Below are 22,375 nucleotides of genomic sequence, written 5' to 3' on the forward strand. Positions count from 1 at the left end.
TAGTAACTTTGGCAACTGCTGAAACAATTGTAAGACCAGTTGTCACACAGCAGACGAAAAGTTTCACGTGGGTTAAATCAATATCCTGTGTCAGACAGGAGTGAATAGCAGAAGCCTTGAACGCAAAAGTGTAATAATGTGGAAAGCACACAAAGTCAGGCACCCAGAAAAACTCTCCTAGTCTCCAAATACACGCAGCTTGGAAACTTCCTGAACGAATGCAGGGAGTCAGAAGATCAGAGAGAGTGAGCTCCAACAATAAGAACTTGGGTGTTGACTTGTAATGTATCCGGCTACTTTTAATGAAATGAAATGAGCTAGTCTTACAAGGTTACCTCTACAGACTGAAAGGGAATGCCTTTTCTACCCCATTCTGAAGAAAATGATAGTTCCTTACGTGGAGGAAGCCTGCATGGTGTACAAGAGTAGAGAATTAGTCACCAGAGCATTCTTCCTGTTTCCCATGAAACCGTATGCATCACTGGTTGAGTGACACAGTCAAGTTGCTCCTTTAACTGAAGTTAGAGTAACTGAAGCACATAAGTTTGAGAATGCAAATGCATCTCTAACTCAGAAAAGCAAAAGAAAACAGAACGGTTTTATTTTTGTATATTTACTAGCATACAGACCAATTGTTTCTCAGCTTCCAGATTTCACTGGCTTTTCACAAATCAAGAAAGTTCTTTTATATTACACTTTACAAAAAGTTAGTGTCCACATAACATACTAAACGGAGCAAATGCCCCATTTTATGTTAGGAATCTAACTTAGACACCATACAACAAATCGTACCTTTTCCAAACAGTTAGCAAAACCCCATATACAAAACACCATTAGTAGAGTCTTATCCAATCATGTCACCAACTGTGATTTGAATGAATATAAGAGTGTAATAAACTATTATTTGCTTTGGCAGCATTTTGCAGTCTAGCATGATATGCGAACAAGACCAGAGGTAGATCTGGAGTAAATGTCAATTTACCGTCAACAGTTTGTTACACTTAGCAAGCTCCAAGGGAAATGAAAATTTCATTTTGCAACATTTTTTTAAAAAATCCAACAATCTCAAACTCTCACAAATAGAAGTGTATCAAATGTACCATGTAAACATTTGGCTGCACATTACAGGTACCTTATAGGTCCTTTCACTATTTGTAAATATATTTGTTTAAAATGTAAGAAAATCAGCAATTTGGATAAACTCCCTAGTTGCTAAGATTCTCCACTATCTTCTGCTAAGAGTTCTTGAAGAAAATAGACCAATTTGCTAAACTTCCCATCCTCTTATGTTACTTCAAGTAACATAAGGTCTCAAGACCTGCAAGAAGGCCTCAAATATTTGATCCTTACCAACCAATTGCTTTCAAGGCCACCTCAGGCTGTCATAGAATATCCTGCCAGTTACTAGATCTCACAAAAAAAGAAACATGAAAACGTTACAAAAATCCCCTAAGGAAAACATTTCAAAGGAAATGCAAAGCAAGATTGTTTATCAACAAAAAACCAAAAGACAGATTCTCAGAATACTGTCCTACCCAGAGAAAACTTTGTCTAGAGAATGGGACCTTGCTCAAATTGAGTAAAGCAAAAACATTCATTTACCACAGAAGCATATATTGATCAAAGATTAAAATATTACTTTTGCTAGAAATATCATTTCATACACTATCAATCATTTCTATGAAGCAAGGGCAAGATGTCAACTTCATCTTTAAAATAATTCCACATTTCAAAATTTTGATGGTAAGCAGCTCTAGCTTATACTATGTTAGTATCCTAAAATACTCAATACCCAAGTGCTCCATTACCAAAAGTTACTTCTACCAAAAATTTAACTGTGAAGAACTTAAAACTTTACTTTTGATATAGTCAGAGTTGAATTAACACAGATGAAGGCAACGTATCAAGATCTATGAAGATTCAAGTTCTCCCACAAAGCAGGTGCAAGAACTGAATATAAACTGCCTTGCAACAGTATTCTGCAGTCTTCGCCCAGATGGGCCACCTGCAAGAGCTCTAACACAAGGACTTGTCTCAAACACAGAAAGCCATATAAGTAACGATGGTTCTACCAAAATAGCCCCTGAGCAACCAACCCAAAGCTATGGAAGATGACGTAATGGTTACCATTTGTGTTGTCAGAACATCTCAATTATTCCATTCCCATTTAACAACAGGGGAGAGTAACAGATGAAAAGAGAGATTACAAAGGAATAGAACGCAGCTAAGAATAAAGGCAGCTAGTTGTGGAGTTGGCTTTGGGTGGAGGGTTTTTTGCTTGTTTGTTTTCTTTAAAGCCCTGACTCTCCAATATCCAACATACTGCAGAATTTGTTGCAGAGGAAGACTGGTGTTGCTTCAGAAACACAAGCAGGATGTGTCCACATTAAATAACCAAATGAGTATTCCACTTAGTGCAAGCAGTCCCCCTGGAGCAGTGATACAGGACAACTTGCATCAGTTCCACCCCATTCCCAGAGGCTTAATGTATACAGAGAACATTTGGAATCTCTTCAAGTGAGCTAAAGATTTGCATATCCTAACATGCAGCATACATTTCCTTTGATAAATGTGAGATTACCTGGACTGCTTTCAAAGTGGTAGAATATGGCAGTGTTTATTTTATATTAAAATAGCATTAACCCCCCCCCCACCTATTATAAAACAGAACTATAAGGCCATTGTAACCTCATCTTCAGGTGGAACACAGGAAGTGTATCTACAGCACCTATTTATCAACTTAATACTGATTTTGATTTTCTGAGATTCCTAGATAAAATAACTTTCAATAAATATTACTCCTGCTCAAGTTGGCATGTTTTTAAAACATCTGGTTAAACCGACACAGTTAGCAGACCAAAAAATGGAAGAATGAGTTAGCTTACAACTGAAATCAAATCTTGCAACTTTCTTTAGCCTAGGAATGAACATGATGATAGCTCAGCATAAACATGAACTTCGAACAAACTAGCTCTACTAAATGCCACATGCTACCTATTAACAAAACACCATTTAGGTACAATGCTTTTTCAGAAATTAAATATGCATTTTATGCCTTTCCTGAAGTCCATTATTAACAAAGAAAGAAAAGCCAGAATTTGAATGTGAAAACCCTGTCTATTTTAAAAGGCAAAAAAGACAAAAGCTTAAATCTGCACAATCTGACTTCCAAGGTGCTTGGCACCTGCAGTTTCTTCCCATGATAAGGTTGAGTTACTCAGCGTTTCTCAGAGTTGGTTCACTTTTATTTAAATGCCTAAGTACGGATTTTAAACTGAACTTTGGGGCTCCATATCTAAACCTTTTCTAAAACCATTTTTGACATCTTACTGAAGTTTTAATAAATCAGAAGACAATTTCTGCCTGAGCTTATGACCTTAACTACAACAACTAAATTAATTATCATATATTATACTGTTAGAAAAAAAATAAACAGAACACATAAAGAACCAAGATCTAACACAGGGGTTCCCTGTTTCGGTGACAGGGAAGGCAGTGATCCCCCAGTGCGGTTCTGCATTTACTGTACAGAGCCCTTCCTAAGAGATCTGTACTACTTTAATGTGTACTGGATCAACACTATTTCTTCAATGCTTTCAGCTCTGAAAAGAACAGCTTACATAAAAAGCCAAAATATAATGAAGAACAGCTTAAAGTATTTATGATACTGTCTGGCATCTATTTTTAGCAAGGAAAAGTAATTTTTAAAAAGCATCTTTGGAAATCCTAAAGCAAAGAAGCACATGTAGCTTTCTTCAGGTAAGCATGCAAAGTACAGATGACCTTTAAAAGCAAGATATTTCAGAGCACATTAAGAAAACACTTTATTCATGTTAGGAAAAGTTGTATAAAATATATTTCTAATGTCAAATCCTGCAATTACTATGAACCAAAAACTTTTAGAATTTTAAGAGAAAACCACTTAAAACCAAATCAATAGGTAAGTTCACAGTAACTCTAACAAAGAGCAAACTGCTCTACAAGTTTGAGTTTGTACTGCACTCACCAGTATAATTTGTTGACTCTAACCTAATTTTGTTATAGCAGAGATGCAGTAGAGTAGGGCTTACCGCTAGGCATTTTACTATTCAATTTAGAAGCTCAATAAGCTCTTACATAGGACCAGTTACTGACATTACAAAAACCAAAACAACAAAACCACACAACATCAGAAGCTAGAGATTCTGAAATTTTGAAGAAGTAAGGAAGAGGGGACAGAGTGATTTATTATGCCTTTACTCATAAGGAAAAGTTATAATTTTTTTAGACTGAGCACAAATAAATTCTGTAAAATGAGGCATTTTCATATAGCTTTGCTGTTTAGTGGCATTGCATATTTGGTTGATTTTTTTTTTTATATAAAGGTTATTTCTGGAAAACTGTGCAAACAATAAACAGCCTCTCTTCTTTCAGAAACACAGAAGTATACATGACGTCAATACACAGGAGCTTCCTCGCACATCTCTCTAGTACTATACAATGGTCTTTCCTACAGAAAAGGAATACTATATTGTTATTAATAATCCATGGTTTATCTGTAAGTAAAGCAGCCTTTCATTCAGCAGCAGCGCTGGCTGAGGATGGGGGAAGCAACACTGCGCTAAGGCACACCTGGTCTGTTTTCTTTCTTCCAGGCTGAACTGTTAATAGAATGTTTGAAAAGTCCTCACTACAGATTACATTGTGTCAAAGTAATCATGCGCAGAGGCTGCATCCATGTACACCAACTACAGAACTGATTTTGACTGATAACAAGATGAATGATTGTAGCTACCTATACACAGTAACCAGTTACTGGTAAGAAAAGTTAAGACTGAAGTAGTTCTCAGATGATCTGATTACAAACGGGTACATTGTTGAGATTGTTAAACTTCCTTGCTCCCACATTTCTTTTATCTTTTATAGAAGTCAGGGGTAAGTTTGCGATAAACCACTACATTCATACCATTACTGAGAATTGAAAGAGCAACCAGCTGCAACGTGGAGCATAGAGCTAGGTTCCTGGAGACTCTTTGTTCTCCTTGAGGCTGTATTTTCACATCTCTACATTATCATTCTAATAACTGCAGGTCCACTGAAAAAAGTTTTTTTGCCACCAAAGCAATAGCAAAATGGACATGTTAGAGTAGATGCTCTCTGACATAGGTTATGTACAAGCAGAAAGGTAACCTGACCTCAGTATATTAATTTCTAGACTTAAAACTGTTTCCACTCTACAGAGCAGCTGTACAAGTACCTTAAAAATAAGTGCAAGTACCTATACTAGCAAGACCATGGCAAATGACAGGTTGCTACATGATGTCTAAGACTGAATACACCAGCTCTCTGGAACAAGTAGGTCAACTACACTTACGGACAATCTATCGATGGAATTTATGTATACAACCTTCTCCATTGGTTTTAAACGCTCTTGAGATTTTTTTTTTCTATTTGTCCAACTAAACAGATCAAAAGACTTTTCAACTTACTGTTCATGGAAATCCAGCATTGGTGGCTCAAACCGGAGAGGTCGACAATTTCCCCGATATAGGGATACACTGCAAGAAAAATTAAAATGCTGTAGAATATACTGTTAAACGATACATTGTTGTTCCCATCCCATCTCAAATTGCTCTTTCTTAGCAAACATTCATTAATACTAATAATAGAGCAAGTAATTCAAAAGAAGAAACAGCCTGACAAACTAGTCCAGTCAGAATACCATAATTTTACCAGCCACTTACATGATTATGTGGTGTCTCCAAGAAAGATCATGCAAGAGAACATATCTTGGAAACTGACATAATTGAAGTGTTAGTTTTCCTCTATATAGGGATGGCTAAGTGAAACAGTAAACTAAAAAGGTTTATATCATCTTTCCTAGCAATATCCGAACATCTTCCTCAATGTGTAACAGTAATTTCCATATACATCATGAATTTCTCTAGCTACATCTATATCAGTACATAAAACAATCTTGGAACCATTTGATGGTACTGAGGCCATTTGGGTGAAAACAGCCTGTGTCTACACTGTTAAAAGCTCAATCTCCAGAAGACAGACACTCTGCTCTGGAAACATTCCTTAGCTTTGTCTATACTAACCTCCCACTGGGAACTCTTTAGGAGAACGCTAGTAAATGGAGACTAAAACTTAAATACCACTAGAACAATCCAGCAGTGAAGACAATGAAGTGTCTGGAAACATTCTTTACTGCTGCTTATTTTACCAGTACAGCTACATAGAGCACAATCAATAACCCACAACATAAGCTACAAGAAAAAAATACAAACAGCTTCATTGACTGAAAAATTTTCTTATTCAGAATGATGTGATTGTGACCACACTTCAGTATCTCTGTAATTCAGTAACACTTTATTTTGGGCTGAGTAAAAATCATATTCATAAAATAAAACATAAACCAGGGAGACAGTAACGTAAGAGAAACAAACAGGAAAGGCTAGAGAATGGTTCAAGATCAATGGCTCCTGAACGTCTCAAGATCAATGGCTTTCTTTTTTCTTTAAATGCTTTTGTTATGGATATTAAAATAGCACTCTTTCTTTAGAGCCTTGTTTTCTGGCTTTGTATCAATCTTAAACACCCAAAGACAGAGCTGCAGCCACATATCCTGGGTAAGCAAAGCTGCTCCACAAACCCAGCCAGGGCAGCAGAATCACCTAGTTCTGCCTCAACAGAGGGAGGAAGCCAGGAGATGGAAGATGCCCTGAGACGGGCACATGTGGCTCGCCTTATGAAAACTGTGGGCTTGAACGCCCTCAGACAGGCACATGTGGCTCGCCTTATGAAAACTGTGGGCTTGAACCCAATCAATCAAATTCCATCCAGCATATTTCCAGGAAAACTAATTATTGATCAAGTTCATATGTGCTTCCATACTCCAGAACTACTTCAACAAGGAAGCTAATTACAGGAGTAAAAGTTTAAGTATCGGGTATGAAATCTTAACTGTATTCTCTAATAGCACAGATCTGAGCAACAACAGTATAACAAATCATCAGCTTTTTAAATAAAAATATGTCTCAATGATTCACTCTAGTACTCCACAACCGAATCTTCACAATTCAAGTATAGTACATGTGTAATAGGGAAATCTATCCATGCTGACAGATTTACAGCTCTCTTAAATTTGGACACTGAAACATCTTCAATACTACTTAGAACTTAGTTGTTAAACATAGCTTCATCCACATAATAGAAGTAAAACACTATTGGGTCAAGAACAGTCATAGTACAGTCAGCTCTAGTGTATAATTACATATGCATGTGTGTGCACGCACGCACATGCATGTGTGTATGTGTGTGTCTATATAGATCACAATAGATCTGAAGATCAACAGTAGGATTGAAGATGTAAGAAACGCTAATAACTGTAATTCAGATCTATGCAAAATTAGAATTCCTGCGACTATTAAGTGCTGCTGTGACTCATTACAGTTGTCGAATAATAGAGAGCTTGGGTATACCTTCTCAGGCTAAACACCAAACCTTGTGGAACAAGTGCTCAACAAAATGAAGTTTACAGCAACACTGAACATAAGAGAATAAAGTTGGAAAATTATATTAGCAGTGATACTTTGAAAGGATAAAACAAGTTAATAACAAGTGTTCAAAGTTACCATCTCACTCTTCAAAGTTTACGGTCCAATTTAAAAAAAAAAAACATTTAGAGTGCATTTTTAAACTGAAAAGGCCAAAAAGCTCATGTACCTCCATGGTCAAGATAACACGAAAACAGAAACTACTCTTCTTCAATAATGATTTTTAAAACAGTTCTATCAATTCCTTCCAATTTCAAAACTCTGAACAGTCAGCCAGCACCTCTTTTTTATTGGCAATTAATTCTTGGTAAAAGGACATATAAATTCCTTTTGTGGAAAAGTTATCAGAAATATTTACAGTATTTACAGAAGTGATAATGAAGACCTTTCTTTCAAATGCATTGAAAATACAGTCAAGAGTAACTTGACCTAACTTGAACAATCAGGACATACACAATTCTCCACATGTATGAAAAGTTTAAGCAACATTTTCTCAGACTGCATGGCTATATTATCCTGGATAGCTATTTAGACCACACAGAATTTTAAATGGCTACGGTCTGGTAAAGGCAGCTACAACATAATAAATGCCAACTATTATAATAAAAGTAACAACTGTAATAAGATTCAAATGGGAACAAGTAATATTGGAATTCCCAAACTTTGCCGACTGAAAGGCCCAACAAGATTCAACTTGCCGCAGACTTACAAAAAGATGATAATGTCTGCTCTGCTGGGCACTTGCTCACTGAAGGCTGGATACACCCATGGGCAGGGCAACTTTACAGCATAAATGTCATTTAAGTTAATTACTGTTGTATGCATGTAGAACTATGGCTCCCAGTCTTATAACAGAATTCAAACATTTTTCTTTACCTACCCCCTCCAAGTTTTCTAACTTTCAAAGTCAAGAAGAACAACATGAAAAGGAAAAGATGCATCTGAATGAGAGAGGACTACTGACATCTGCCAACAAGCCCCAGCAGACCAAGAATTGTCCAGAAGTCATCGAAGACTATGAAGTTTCAGGAATGACTAGTTTCTGGCAATTATTTAAGACGGTCCAAACACTTCTTCCCTTCTGCCGAAATTTTGATTTTAAAAATGAGACTTGAGAGTGAACTACACAGTGCCTGACATGATCATTACCCTCGCTGCACCATCCACTCTGTCATCCAAGTGAGAGGGCATTTACCTCAACTACTAACTACTGCACTGCTACTACCCAGAAGCAACCAACTACCAGATGCAATTCACTGAAGTGCAACTTCATGTCTCAGTAAGGTTAGTCACAGATGCAGTTATAAAGATGGTCAAAATCTCAATGCCTGGTAAGACTGTAGGTGATACGGATGTCCATCTGTGCTGAGACACAATTTTCTTCAAAGGACATTCTCCATCACTTCCATAATGTTTTGCTGTTTATCACAGAATACCAGGCGCTCATAATTTTAAAATAATCTGTGCACATCTCTGCATTTGGAGATGAAGAAAATGCTTGTCAAATGTAGTATTTAAAGATTTCTGCAAAGTTGGGCAGTAACTGTTTCTCTGTATCCTCACATTACCTTTCTAGCTGTTCTGGGATTTCTGGAGGAGGTTTGTGCTCTGTGGAATCTTATCTGTACCATCTTTAATTGCTACTGTGGAAAATTCAAATCTAAGCATCACTCTACGTGTATTTTTCCCACATTACTTTACCAGTTGTTTAAAGGGTTTTATTTCCTTTCCTGTGCCACAAATCGTCAAGAAATAAAGACGAAGACATTAAACTGCCAAACAGCAAGAGATTAGCAGCACAAACTCTTAGAAAGCCACTACTTTGTTATTTCTATTACCACAAAATAAAATGAAAGTGTGTCCAAAAATAGCCAGGCGAATTTTTAAAATGACAAATAGGCAAATACCTCACACTGGGTAATTTTTGTGCCAGAAAGTCCTTGAAAGAACTACCTCAAAGACAGAACATTTTTGGCTAAAAAAGTAAGTAACCAATCGTATTTGCCTAAAGTGCATCCATGACCTTATTTAAAAATAAGGCTGAACTGCATTATCAGAAAATGTATTTAAATTTTTAGTTAAAATTATTTTAGAAATATGGGTATTAAACACAGTCTCAGTGAGAAAGTAAACTCCCACAAAACATTTCACCACTTTGATATCTGGCAGTACCCACTGCTGTAAGTGCAGATGAACAAAAAGACTAGCAACAAAAGGTTTTCATAAGCTATACACAGCTAGTCGTTGGCTCAGTTGCGTCAACATTAACCCTGTATAAGGAAAACACACTCATGATATCAGACGTTAAACTTCAAAGCTAACACTTCCTGAGGGGGTTGTCTGGGGAAAGGGTGGGGAAAGAACAGGGAGAAGCTTGAATTGATGCACTGTAACCTGACCGTGGGCAAGAACAAAACAAATTAAATGGCTAGTTCATTTCCCTCCTTCCAATTAGCATTAAAAAGCAGATCAAAGAACAGAATAAACTGTCTAGATAGGGAAGAAATATCTGCAAGCTATACCAAGAAGGAGATACTATAATCTCTAATAAGGACAATGAAAAACAAGTCATTTAGAGAAGGACCATGTGGCATGCGGACCAGAAACCTGGAGTTTTTAGCAATGCCATTGAAAAAAAAATCATCTAGAAAAATACTTGAAAGGAAGATCCACGTAAAACCAGTAACGACAGAGAGAGAAACAGACAGAAGCAAATTGGCTATTTACTTTCTAATATGGCACTTGCGATGCAGATCTTTATCAAATTGTGATTGAACCCCAAAATAGGCCAGCCCTCTGAAGTGGAACAGACTATTTCTCCTGGCAAACCTGGAGATTTTTTCAAATCTGTAAACAGGTGTTTTATTAGAAGACACTCTAGAACACTGACATTTCAAACACAGAAAGCAGTTGTCTTAGATTAAAAATTAACATAAAAAAGCATATCTAAACCATGGCATCAGTCTCATTCTCAAGGATCACAAAATTCACTAGTTCCCTGGGAGACAAAAAAATTGCACACAATTCCTAGGTGCCAATAAAGGCACCTTCTTTCTGACATTAAGACTCAATGATTTAAGCAAGATACTATTGCATTTAAACTATCTCCCTGAAGTCTGACTCTACCCAGGACATAAAATACACTAATCATGGTTCTCCGAAGTTCAACAGTCATTCCTACATTCACGTTTTCATACTTGCAATCCGACTGACATACTGCAGCACATAGCTACAGCTGCTTAAGTTCCTGTCCACAGCTGTGTCCCCTACCATTCTGCAATCCCCTAACAGCTCGTGGAAGAACACAACAAATACCTACAGCACAACAGCTCCAGTTAACACTCCATGTACAAACCCATCATTGCTGGCGGGGTAAAATAAGTCACTGGACCATGAACTGCAGCAGCTGAGCCACAGGCACACATACTCACTTTCTCTGCCACAGGAGAGAGAATCCTTGGCAGGAAGGACAGGTAAAAAACAACTGGGGTAACTAGCATCTTAAACCACTCATGTTGCTTGCGAGTTATGAATGACCAGTAGTCCAGTTGATTTAATATTACAAACCATGACAGGGAAGAACACAATGGTCACTTAGCTAAGCTACCTGGCTTCCAGAAATGGAAGTTTTGGAAGTTAGCATTAGTTATACTGTTCCGTAACCTATTTGCTTAGATTGTGTTCTTCTGGAAGCATTAAGGATCATCTTACTTATTTTTCGACATACAACACAAGTTCATTAATGAAATTTAAGAGATTCTTTAACAGCTGTGCAAAGTCTGAGCGTGCTACAGGGTAATGAGCACAAGGCTTCACACAAGCAGCTTAAGATAGCAAAATAGGGAAAACCCTAGCAAACAAAGTGCATAATTTTAATTTGATCTTTAAAAAAATATTTTTATTTTGTCTTGACCAAAATGTATGATTTGTATGATTACAGCAACTAGGAAAGTTAAATTCAAGTAATGCTAAATGCAAAATAACTTTATGTGTGGTAATTCATTCTCCTATCACAGTACAGTTACACACACGGAGGTGTATATATAGTATGTGTAAGTGGTTAACAGAGAAACTAGTACTGAATAATTGGGAAGTGATTATGGGAGCAGTTTAGTGAAATGCACATTCCGCTTGTTTAATACAATGTTAACAGGCAAGTAGAAAACAAATAGTTTAGTAAGAGCACCAGGTGGAAAGTTTAATTTGAGAGACCTCATAGATAAGAAATAAAGGGGCAGAAGTCCTGAAGGGCAGAAAGGAGCCTCCATTGCCGGGGAAGGGAAAAAAGATTCAGGGAAGGCACGGCATGACAAAGTTTCAAGCTTTATGCAGAATGACTAAGATGAAGTTTTTTCATTAAAAAGCAAATGAGAAGTTCATATAACACAAGTTTGACAAAATTCACACTACCATAATACACAAATTGCCTCACGCTTCAGATCAAAATATGAAGTAACTGCCTTATTTCAATATGTAATATTAACTCTTCTCTTTCACATTATCACAATAAAGATAATGTGGACTTAGGTTTTAATTTCACCTGGAATGAAAGACCTGCCACATCCTCCTAAGGTTCTTCAGCACCTTCAAACCCTGAATTCCAAGTATACTTAGAAACCTAGTATTAGGTAAGCCAAAGTCTACAGTATTGTCATACAATTCAGAAGATTTACTTTGCAGGATTTAGGTTCGTATCTAATCCGAAGGCACCAGAAAATGGTGACAAGCGATACAAATAAGATCAAGGCTTTTTTACGTGTAAATTTAAAATGTTGCTTTTTTTTCCAGAGATTTTTTCAAAATTGTTGCAAAGAGAATGCTCTTAAGCCCACATTTAAGAAACTATATACATGGTAAAATAAGAACTTTTCATATACTCATCTGAAATGAAGAAAAAAGATTAGTCCTTTTACTAGATTTCCTGGGAAGGAAATGGAAACAGCTTGTGAAAAAGATCTAGCTGTATTTACTGAAAAATAGCTATGCTCTACATGACAGTTTGTTGACTATTATTGTATAAGAAACAGGCTTCACTATTACTGTTCAACATACTCAATAAATACACAAAAATATTTGAGGAGTCTCCAGAGGAAAAAAAGAGGCCACTTCTTTTCCTTCTCAGATACTATACATGCAAACTTCTTTGATAATAGATTATGTCTTTGGGGAGGGAGTGGGACGATACACAGACAGGTGGGGTAGAATCTATCAAAAGTAACATCATAAAGTTTTTCTTCAAAAGGACACTAAGAACTTTTGAAGCAAGTAAACAAACCCACTCCTTTCTGAATAAAACTTCAGTGAAATGACTTACAAAAATAATCTACAAGAAAAGTCTCATTTCCCCCCCCCCTTTATTTATATAGGGTTACTCTATGGTGTACATTACAAAGTGAATTAAAGAATTCTTCCATTTCTTATTCCATATGTGAAGTGATTTAGCTCTAAAATATTAAAACTTGTTTCACACTTTAGTTTAAATTTCCTCTGTATGAGACAAAAAAGCTTTTTATATAAAAACTATTCTTATGAAAAACATCACAAATCTCGCAATAGAATGGCTGTATTAAACTTTTAGAAAATCATGCTTACCTTTTCTGTTGATATGAACTGAGGCCTATAGTTGTCTCAGTCTGTAAAAGAAAGAAAAAATAATTTTATATACTTCCTCTGGGGAAAAAAACCCAGCAACTGTAACAAGTTAGAAGATCAGATCTTGAAAGGCAAAAGGAGAAGTTCTGATCTGGAGCAGAAAACGTAAACGGGCTTTTTCTAATTACTTAAAGAAACTAAGCCTCTACCAAAAGACTGTTTGGCCCTGGACAAGAACTGCAGTCAGTTCTAGTGGTAGGAACTCCTACAAACTGTAGACAACAGCAACTTAACAACTTAAAAACTGAGAGGAGGAAATAAAAAAGTCCAGGAAATTATAACATTGTAGGGAGCAAAAGAAAAACCTAACATAGATGTAAAAAACAAATTACACAGGAAAGCAAACAAAACAAAGAGCAGTCAAGCAATTATCTCACCAGTGTAATTTAATGAACTAGAAAACAAAGAACGCTATAATCTCCATTTGCTTAGGAGACTTCATCTCCTTCCCTGCTAATGATCTTCTAGCCTCTATTATTCATACCTTTACTACTCTGCTGGACATTACAGTTAATTACGTGAAAACAAGGAGGTTAGGCTATCTAGGAAATTCCAACTGGTTCAGAAGGCTGCGTATGGAATAACCTCCTGGTACAGCTAATGTTAAAACACACCTGACTTTGAAAAATTCTGTCTTCGCACAGGATTTGGGGATCAAATTCAGGATTTCAGTCCTTCTCTTAAAGGCATTTCATGACCAAGACAAATATTTATCTTCTAGGAGTGGGAAGAAAGCTTACAGATCTGATAAAGTCTATGGTGCACCTTGTCTCATCTGCCACAGTTCACCTCTGATATAAGGATGTCGTCTGTTTGCAAGGGGAATACAAATTTTTCGTATCTCGTTTCAGAACTAAAATCAAAGCTGGGTACTTCACTAATTTCTATTTCAACTACAAATTACACTTTTTTCCCTTGCTTTTCCTAAGACAAATGTATTTTTTCTTAAAATAAATTTTTAAAAAATATTTTTACTTAAAAATTCCCCTAATAAAAGAATCTGCATTTTATTCTGCTTTTTGGAGATGCTTCTTTGAAATTTTAAAATTGCTATTATTAAATCACTTAATCCACAAATATTAATGTTTGATTCATATCAAGAATCAATTCAGGACTATAAATCTAAGTAACGCCTCAGATTTAAAATGAAATTATTTGGTTTATTGATCCTCAAATTGGTATCAAACTACAGAAAGCTGAGAGTGTACTATTACATTTACCAATGTATTTACGATTGTAAAACAAAGCTAATCTGTTTGTAACTTGAGAATTTATTTGCAATTTTTAATGTCAAGGCAGAGCATCAATTAGCTGTTTTAAAACCTCTGCAATAAAGGGGCAGACTGCCTGCTAAAGGGATGTTGCAAGAGGAAGGGGTTTCACACGAAATTACATTTTGCAGTACAGCATGACCAGTGGAATATTTCCTCACGGAACAAAATGCTAAGAGACAAGGTAAGTTGTTTTATATTGCCAAATTTATTATAATTTAAAAATCAGCAGGTTTTCATGTAAACTCAGGAAGCTTTCATTTAAACTTACATTTGTAGCGTAATTAGAAAAATAGGGCATTTCTTATTTTTCATTAAAATACACTGGCTTGCAAATGTTTCTATTAAATTTTCCTAGCTGAGGCATACTACTTGCGTACTGATAAGCTTTTAGTTCAGCTTCTTAGTTTCTAGTGTCACCCTCCATTTTTCATGTCCAGTAAGATATAAGCAAATACCTGCAATCTGTAGTGAATAGTTTCAGAACAGTAAGAGAAATTCAATTAAAATGAAGAAAGACAACATTTAAAATCAGTTTTAATTGATGAATGTTTAAGATACAAAATATTTTGTATCTAAAACTTCCTAGGAAGTACTGCCTAACAAGTTAATTGACTAGCTCCAAAAGAATTTAATCAGAAAAAACAGATCTCTGCCTTCCATACCTTATTTTTTTTCCTCAGACTGGAAATATGAGCGCAAACCTTCCAGTTTTAAACTGTCACCCATTAATTTTTCAACTTAAAAAACAGATAGGAAACTGAATCAAAGTGAATCAGCTGAAAATATTTCCTCTCCATCCCAAAAGGACTTATGCTGCCAAAACCTAGCATAACACTTCATACAAGCACTTGTTCAAAACATTAGTCAGTGACTTCCTGTAGTTCACAATAGCATGATTCTATAAGCTCTGCAGAAAATACATATTGCTTGAGTATTTAAAAAATTGTTTTAATAAACTTGAAACAGCTACTTATAATTACATATGCTTATTATCTACTTTTCTATCATAAATCTGACAACTATGAGTCACTGTCTGCCTTTCCTTTTTTTTTTTTTAATTATTTTATTTTAAACTTTGGAACTATTGCCTACAGCTTGCAGATGTACCCATTCTCTGTAAAAACTCATCAGACTCCACCTGGCTCTGAGGGCTCTGCAAGAGATGCTGCACAGCCTACTCAGTAGAAACAGACTAGCGCTTGCTGATAAGAACTAAAGGGCCTGAGTTATTTGACTGCAGCCGAGAGGCACGCTGATCTTCACCACAGCCAGCTACCATCGATCCAGGCTAACAGACAAGTTGCACAGTAACTCTCAGCATTTATGAGCTTTCTGCACATCTCTGATGCATGTACCAAGGGGTACACTCAAAGTGTTGATGATGAGGAAGCTTTGGATCTGAAGATCTATGCAATACAATCAGAATGCAGATGTACGCAGAAATGACGCAAATCCATTTTGTGTTTTCTCTACTAAATGAAATCATCTGCTATTCCTCCTTACCAAACCACTGCATATATCCCTCTCTTTTTTACTACAGCACAGTCATTTAAAGCCATTCTTCTCCTGATTTTGACAGTTCCATTCTTCCATGCTGTGCATTCACACCATTGACTTTCCTGCCTACTGGAGGGAGACAGACAAAAATTGATGAGACAGCATTCCTGTGAAATACTGTTGTACAACTGCACTGGTTTGGGCTGGGATAGAGTTAATTTTCTCCATAGTAGCTAGTACAGTGCTGTGTTTTAGATTTATGCTGGAAACAGTGTTGATAACAGAGGGATGTTTTAGCTAGTGCTGAGCAGTGCTCTCACAAAGTCACGGCCTCTTCTGTTTCCCACACCGCCCCACCAGCGAGCAGGCTGGGGGTTCACATGAAGTTGGGAGGGGACAAAGCTGTGACAGCTGACCCCAACTGACCAAAGGGATATTCCATACCATGTGATGTCATGCTCAGTTTATAAAGCTGGGGGAAGAAGACAGAAGGGGGGGACATTTGGAGTGACGGCATTTGTCTTCCCAAGTAACTGTTATGCATGGTGGAGCCCTGCTTTCCTGGAGATGGCTGAACACCTGCCTGCCCATGGGAAGCAGGGAATTCATTCTTTATTTTGCTTTGCTTGCATGCGTGGTTTGTGCTTTACTCATTAAACTGTTTTTATCTCAACCCACGACTTTTCTCACTTTTACCCTTCCAATTCCCTCCCCATCCCACCATGGTTGGGGGCGTGAACAAGTGGCTGTGCGGGGCTGAGCTGCCAGATGAGGTTAAACCACAACAACCAAACTTACTCGATGAAGTTACAGACGTATAAACACCCTTACCAATGTCCTTGAAAGTGCATTATTCACTACAATTAAATACAACCTTCCTTTCAGTACTTTATTTTTCTTTAGAAACATAAGTAAAGCACATACCTAGATTACCAGCAGTTACCTGACAGTTAGATGATGGAGCTAACAGGTTCAGACCCTATGACAGGGCAACCAAGACAGTCATTACCAACACTGTCCCATCCTTGACAACTAGCTTTGGCTCTAACAAGAGAGCGTGTTCTATTAAGCTTTAAATTATTCATTTGGTAGAGAAAGATGCCCTTAAGCATTGTAACTGGCAGTCAATACCCCTAATATTAGTCTTAGCCTAAGATCCTATCCAGGCCAACTTTTAGACAGAAGACACCAGAGATCAAATTTAACTCCAGAAAAACACAGCATCAAATGGGAATACACATCACTGACAACAGCTGAAATACTACATACTACTACTACTGTTGGGAGTTAAATTCTCTGGGTGATCACACACAAATTTTCTCTCCTAAATTCTGAAATTACAGATTTGCTATGAAAATATTAGTCTAATATCTGTACAAAAAGTTTAAAATCACAAATCAGTTTGGCAGGACATCATATGTACGAAATATATTTAAGAGCAAATATCCATCAAAGAGTCACACTTATAAAGGAAAGCCTGGTTTTTGCTTTCAGATCTGTTAAATACAAGCAAAATGATAAATTCATTTCACTGACATGTTTTGTGTTTTGAGCAGGGGGTTGTTTGCCTTAGGTTTGTTTGGGTTTTTTGTGGGTATTTTGTTGTGTGGGTTTTGTTTTGGTATTTTTAGGGGTTTTGTTTGGGTTTTATTTTATTTTTTAAATCAGGGTCAATCAAGAGCAAAGAAATAGCATACCAACTTCATCAGCTCATCAACCATAGCATCATGGAACTAAACCAAAAATAAATCTCATGTGGCAGTTTCTATAATTACCACTCATTTTTATTACACGTCAATCTTTAGAGTCGTGCAGTAAATAAAAACATACAAATGTGTTTAGTTACATGTTCTAAATACTTTTTTTTAAAATTTGATCTTCAAGTAAAATTGTGGACCTACTGTGCTGCAGCCTGGCATGCTATTTTTCCTGTGTGACTGCATAAAACTGTCAAACATAAATGCCAAGAACTAAAATCATGTACCAGATCAATCCACTATTTAAAGTATAGTTTTTGTTGAATACTGCCAGTTTATCAGGTAAAGAGAAATAAAATAATGTTATTTAATAAATACAGTTTATTCTTTTCTTCTGTAAAGGATACATATATAAGAGAGCAGCATTTGCAAAATATGATTTATAGGAAAATTTTATTAAATCTTATCTGTACGCAAGAAGTAGTACAAATAACAATATACTACCTTGAAATGTCAGATCCAGAAGTCTGCATGTGCACACTATTAATATTTCAAGAGACACAGTAAGTTAAGTTACAGGGGAAAAAAATTCAATTGGAATAATTTCTGGATCCAACTGACTGCCTAACAACAAAAACTAATGTCAGCACACAAAAAAATAGTAGAAATATACAATTGAGTGGGAAAAAGAAGTGGGAGAGAGGTAAAAAAAGAAAAATCACCCCTTCCACCAGTACTGGGTGTTCATTATCCTTCCACCCAAAAGGCTGTGTTCAAGCCTTGGAGAGAGATGAATTTTTTTATTAGTTTTTTTTTTTAAGATAGGATATGCATTTAGGCTGTTGCTACTAACAGTTGCATACCTTAATTTATCTCTTATATAGCCCTGGAGAGATTAAACTATAAACCAAAGGGATTTCAGAATAAAGATCTAAATAGCATACAGTGAGTTAAAAAATTTTAAGGCAGTCAGCCAGCACCAGTTTCAAGACTTAAACAATTTTTTTCCAGAGCCTCATATCCTCAAGAAAGACTTCATAGAGAATCTGTATGTGAAAGCACACCTTACAGACCCAGTGCAGTTGTGGAACGATACCACTCAACTATCTTGTGCACATAGAAAATCAAAATCCACACCTTACAGTCTGAAGGCTGTCTCTAAAGACATGCCCATGGTTGTTAACTTTTGCCAAAAAACAAAACCAAAAAATCCCACCAAAAAAACCACCACCAACAACAAAAAGGTTAGTTTTAATGTCTCACCAGTTTGTTATAATAGCTATTCTTCACTTCTTGGTAAGAGGTCATATTACCTAGCACTACATTCAGTCATCTAAACATAGGCATCTGCTGCCACTTGAGATTAATGTCCTAGGGCAACCTGCCTGGTCTCAGACTGACATCCAGAAGGGCACACAGTTTCTCCTGTGCCATCTCTGCCAGGCCCATGTAGATGTCTGGGACAGCCCAGGGCATCTCAAATAGCACTGGTTACCTATGTTTAAGCAACTGAACTAAAGACCTAAAGCCTTAAACAAGGTCAGCCACGGCGTGAGGAGCATGGGGCACGAAGCAGGGAGGCCCTCTTAGTCAGGACTTGAGGTTTCTGGACACCAAATACATTTCTTTAATGTCACCAAAATTCTCAACAAGCAAAGCTTTCCATATTCCTACACAACAGTATCCACACCGCGTTACAAAACTCTTTCAGTCTCAAAGACTCTTTCAGAACATTTTACATATTGTTATTTTATAGTAAGGCTGGTTCCTTCTTGTAGAAAAGTTATGTGCTGTTTGCAACTAAATGTCAAGACAGCTACAAAACCGATCCGTAGATGGCAGTTTTAATCTTCATTGCTGCATTCATGAGCTTTATGCTAACAAGCAGGATAATTAAAAGAAACATAATTAATGATTAATATCTTGCTTAAGGTAATGAAAAAAAAATGAATGGTATAATCTGAAAGGTAGCTGAAAGTGGACTGCACTGAGTCATTCTTGTCATGCTCTTTCATGACCCAGACTCACATAAGGAAACAAAAACACTAGTTGACTTTAGCTGATGCAACACATGCTATAGATGTTGGCTTTGCAACAGTCACTTACTCCTGGGCATCAATTAATTATTTTTAAACTGAAGCCTGGGGATGGCAATTCCTCCTGTACAAGAAGAAATTGCAATTTTTTTTCTGAGCAGCAGCATGACTTCAGCTGCTCACAATCAATGGCAATGAACTGAGATGGCTTGTATTCTTTTAGAAAAATCACACACATTGGAAGGAAGTTCCAGAGGCAGTCTAGTTAACCCTTGCTCAGGGGAGGTCTAGTTAGTGCAGGTTGCTTACTGCTTTGGGCCACTGAGTTCTGGATATCTCCAAAGATAGAAATTCTACAACTTCTTTTGAGTAACTTAGTCCAGTGTTTGATCATCCTCAAGTTTAAAAGCTTTTTTTCTTACATGAGTTTGGAATGTCCCATGCTGAAATTTCTGTCCGAAGCCTCTCATCCTTCCATTGCACACAATGAAAAATCTGGCTCTTGTCAACTCTACACTGCCTGCAGCAATTAGTTTTCCCCTTTGTCTTCTCTTCTAAAGGCTGAAGAAACGCATCTTAATGTGAGAAGCATTCCAGCCCCCTGATCATCCTGGTATCCCTCTGCTGTGCTTACTCTGGCACATCAGTGCCTTCCTGGTACTGGGTCGCCCACACTGGACACAGTACTTCAGCTACAGACCCACAAGTGCTTAAGGGGTGGGGTGGGGGGTGGGGTGGGAAATCACACCCCTTATCTTCTGGCTCCACATTTCTTCATACAGTTCAGTAGGCTGGCTGCCGCCTCTGCTACAAGGGCACATGGCTAACTTAAGTTCAACTTGTTGTCTACCAGAATCCCCCAGGTCTTTTCTGCAGTGCTTCTGTCTAGTCAGTCACTGCCCAGCCTGTCCCATTACACAGGGTTATTCTCCCCCAGGTGCAGGACTTGCATTTGCCTGAGCTGAATGTCATGAGGTTCCTGTCACCCTGCCAAAGTCCCTCTGAATAGCAGCCTTGCCTTCCAGTGTATCAACTACTTTGCCCAATTTGGTAGCATCTGCAAACTTACTGAGAGTACTCTCTTTACCATCATTCAGGCTGCTAATGAAGACATTAAACAGTATTATCCTCAGTATCAAGCTCCACCACTGGTAACTGACTGCCAGATGAACTTTGTACTGTAGAGTAGACCCATTGAGGTCAATGGTCCAGCCACTTTATTGTCCACTCATGCGGTCTCTATCTTAGCAGTTTTGTTATATGGATATTAATGGAGAACATATCAAAACCCTTTTAAAAGTCAACATACAATATGAAAATTTGAGGCAATAAAAAAAAAAAACAACCCCAAACCATTTCAACTTTACACCCTGAAAACACTAACACTGATACACCAGAACCAAATGTTTGCCACTTCTGTTAGATATTTCTTTACTGTGCCATACAGAATGAAGTACAGATCATGCAGAAAATACCAGAATTCCTTCAGTAAGAGATCAGCATTGCTGACTCCCACGCTTGTAACTCAGTCCCGTAGCTTTCTTGTTGCAAAGCCACCACAAGTCATGTTAAGGTTCTGCCTATTTGACATTTAGGACCATTGTAATTCTCATTACCAGATTTGTGACTAGCATTTTACAGCAGTTTGTGAACAAAACCAGAAAATACGTTATTAAGCACACATAAGCACATGGGTTTTCTTTTTCCCTTATTTTAGCTATTCTACAAACCAGTAAGTATCAGTAAAATAATTTCTAGGAGTTCGCCTGTAAAAAAGCATTTCATATACTTCAGATTATTGCAGCAAGTGGAAGTGTAATGATTCACGTTAAGAGAATTTGGACTGAAGAGTCTTCCCATTTTCCTTTTTCATTGTAGAATACGCTACTTTAAAAATACTACAATATAAGCAGAAGTACTTCCAAAACACTTAGTCCGAATAGGAGATGGCTCACTCTGGAAAATAGTGGCCTCAACTACATTGTGCAGAAAAACATTAGATATCCAAGGCAAGAGCTCCAACAATAAGTAGAATGACCTGGGAAACAGTCCTTTATGAACTAAAAGCAAATGAAAACTTTGCTCTGAAAAATAAATTTTTCTTTACCGTTCACTTTCCAAAATAAAGTCCTAAAGAAGTGAGCCAGTATGTTGGCTTAACATGAGAGAACTAATTTATTAAAAGTAACAGTTGTACAGTTGTAGGTTATTTCAGCACTCCTACTATTTGCCAATGACATCATTGTCAGGGACCTGAAGCATCTGTCAGGTCTGGACAAGGGTTCAAATAATCAGGACACACGGAAGAGATTCCCTGACACTGACAAGGCAAAGTTCAGCTGAAGGAGAGCTCAAATCTAAAACTCTGAATAACTGACTAAGCGGTAGTCAGTTTTCTAAAAGAAAACCTAGTTAGTTAGTTAGTTTAGTTAGTTTTCTAAAGAAAACTAACTTAGTTTAGTTAGTTTTCTAAAGAAAACAATGTGTCTGGAGAGCAAAGTGAAACACAAACTATGAGAGCAAACGAAATGCCGTCAAAAATTTACAACTCATTTTGGAATTACTAAAACAAGTGTTATTACACAGGAAAGCAACTGCTCTGTCCTTCCTCAAAGCCTTAGAGTACTAATGTCCCAACTAAATGCAACGCTTTAAGTAGTGTGCAGATAAATAAAAAT

At 37.0% G+C, this 22,375-nt stretch overlaps 1 protein-coding gene across 1 annotated transcript in view; it reads right to left on the minus strand.

Annotated features, from left to right (window-relative positions):
* TMEM131 (transmembrane protein 131) overlaps nucleotides 1-22,375 on the minus strand; it is a 107,433-nt gene that overhangs the window by 61,012 nt on the left and 24,046 nt on the right. Inside the window, exons 3-4 of the mRNA XM_063339884.1 lie at nucleotides 13,134-13,174; nucleotides 5,469-5,537 (exon numbers count right to left, since the gene is read on the minus strand). Coding sequence (XP_063195954.1) covers nucleotides 5,469-5,537; nucleotides 13,134-13,174 — 110 coding nt within the window. The remainder of the gene's footprint in view (nucleotides 1-5,468; nucleotides 5,538-13,133; nucleotides 13,175-22,375) is intronic.

This window comes from Chroicocephalus ridibundus, chromosome 1 (genome assembly GCF_963924245.1).
Source record: "Chroicocephalus ridibundus chromosome 1, bChrRid1.1, whole genome shotgun sequence".
In the NCBI taxonomy this organism is placed as follows: Eukaryota; Metazoa; Chordata; class Aves; order Charadriiformes; family Laridae; genus Chroicocephalus; species Chroicocephalus ridibundus.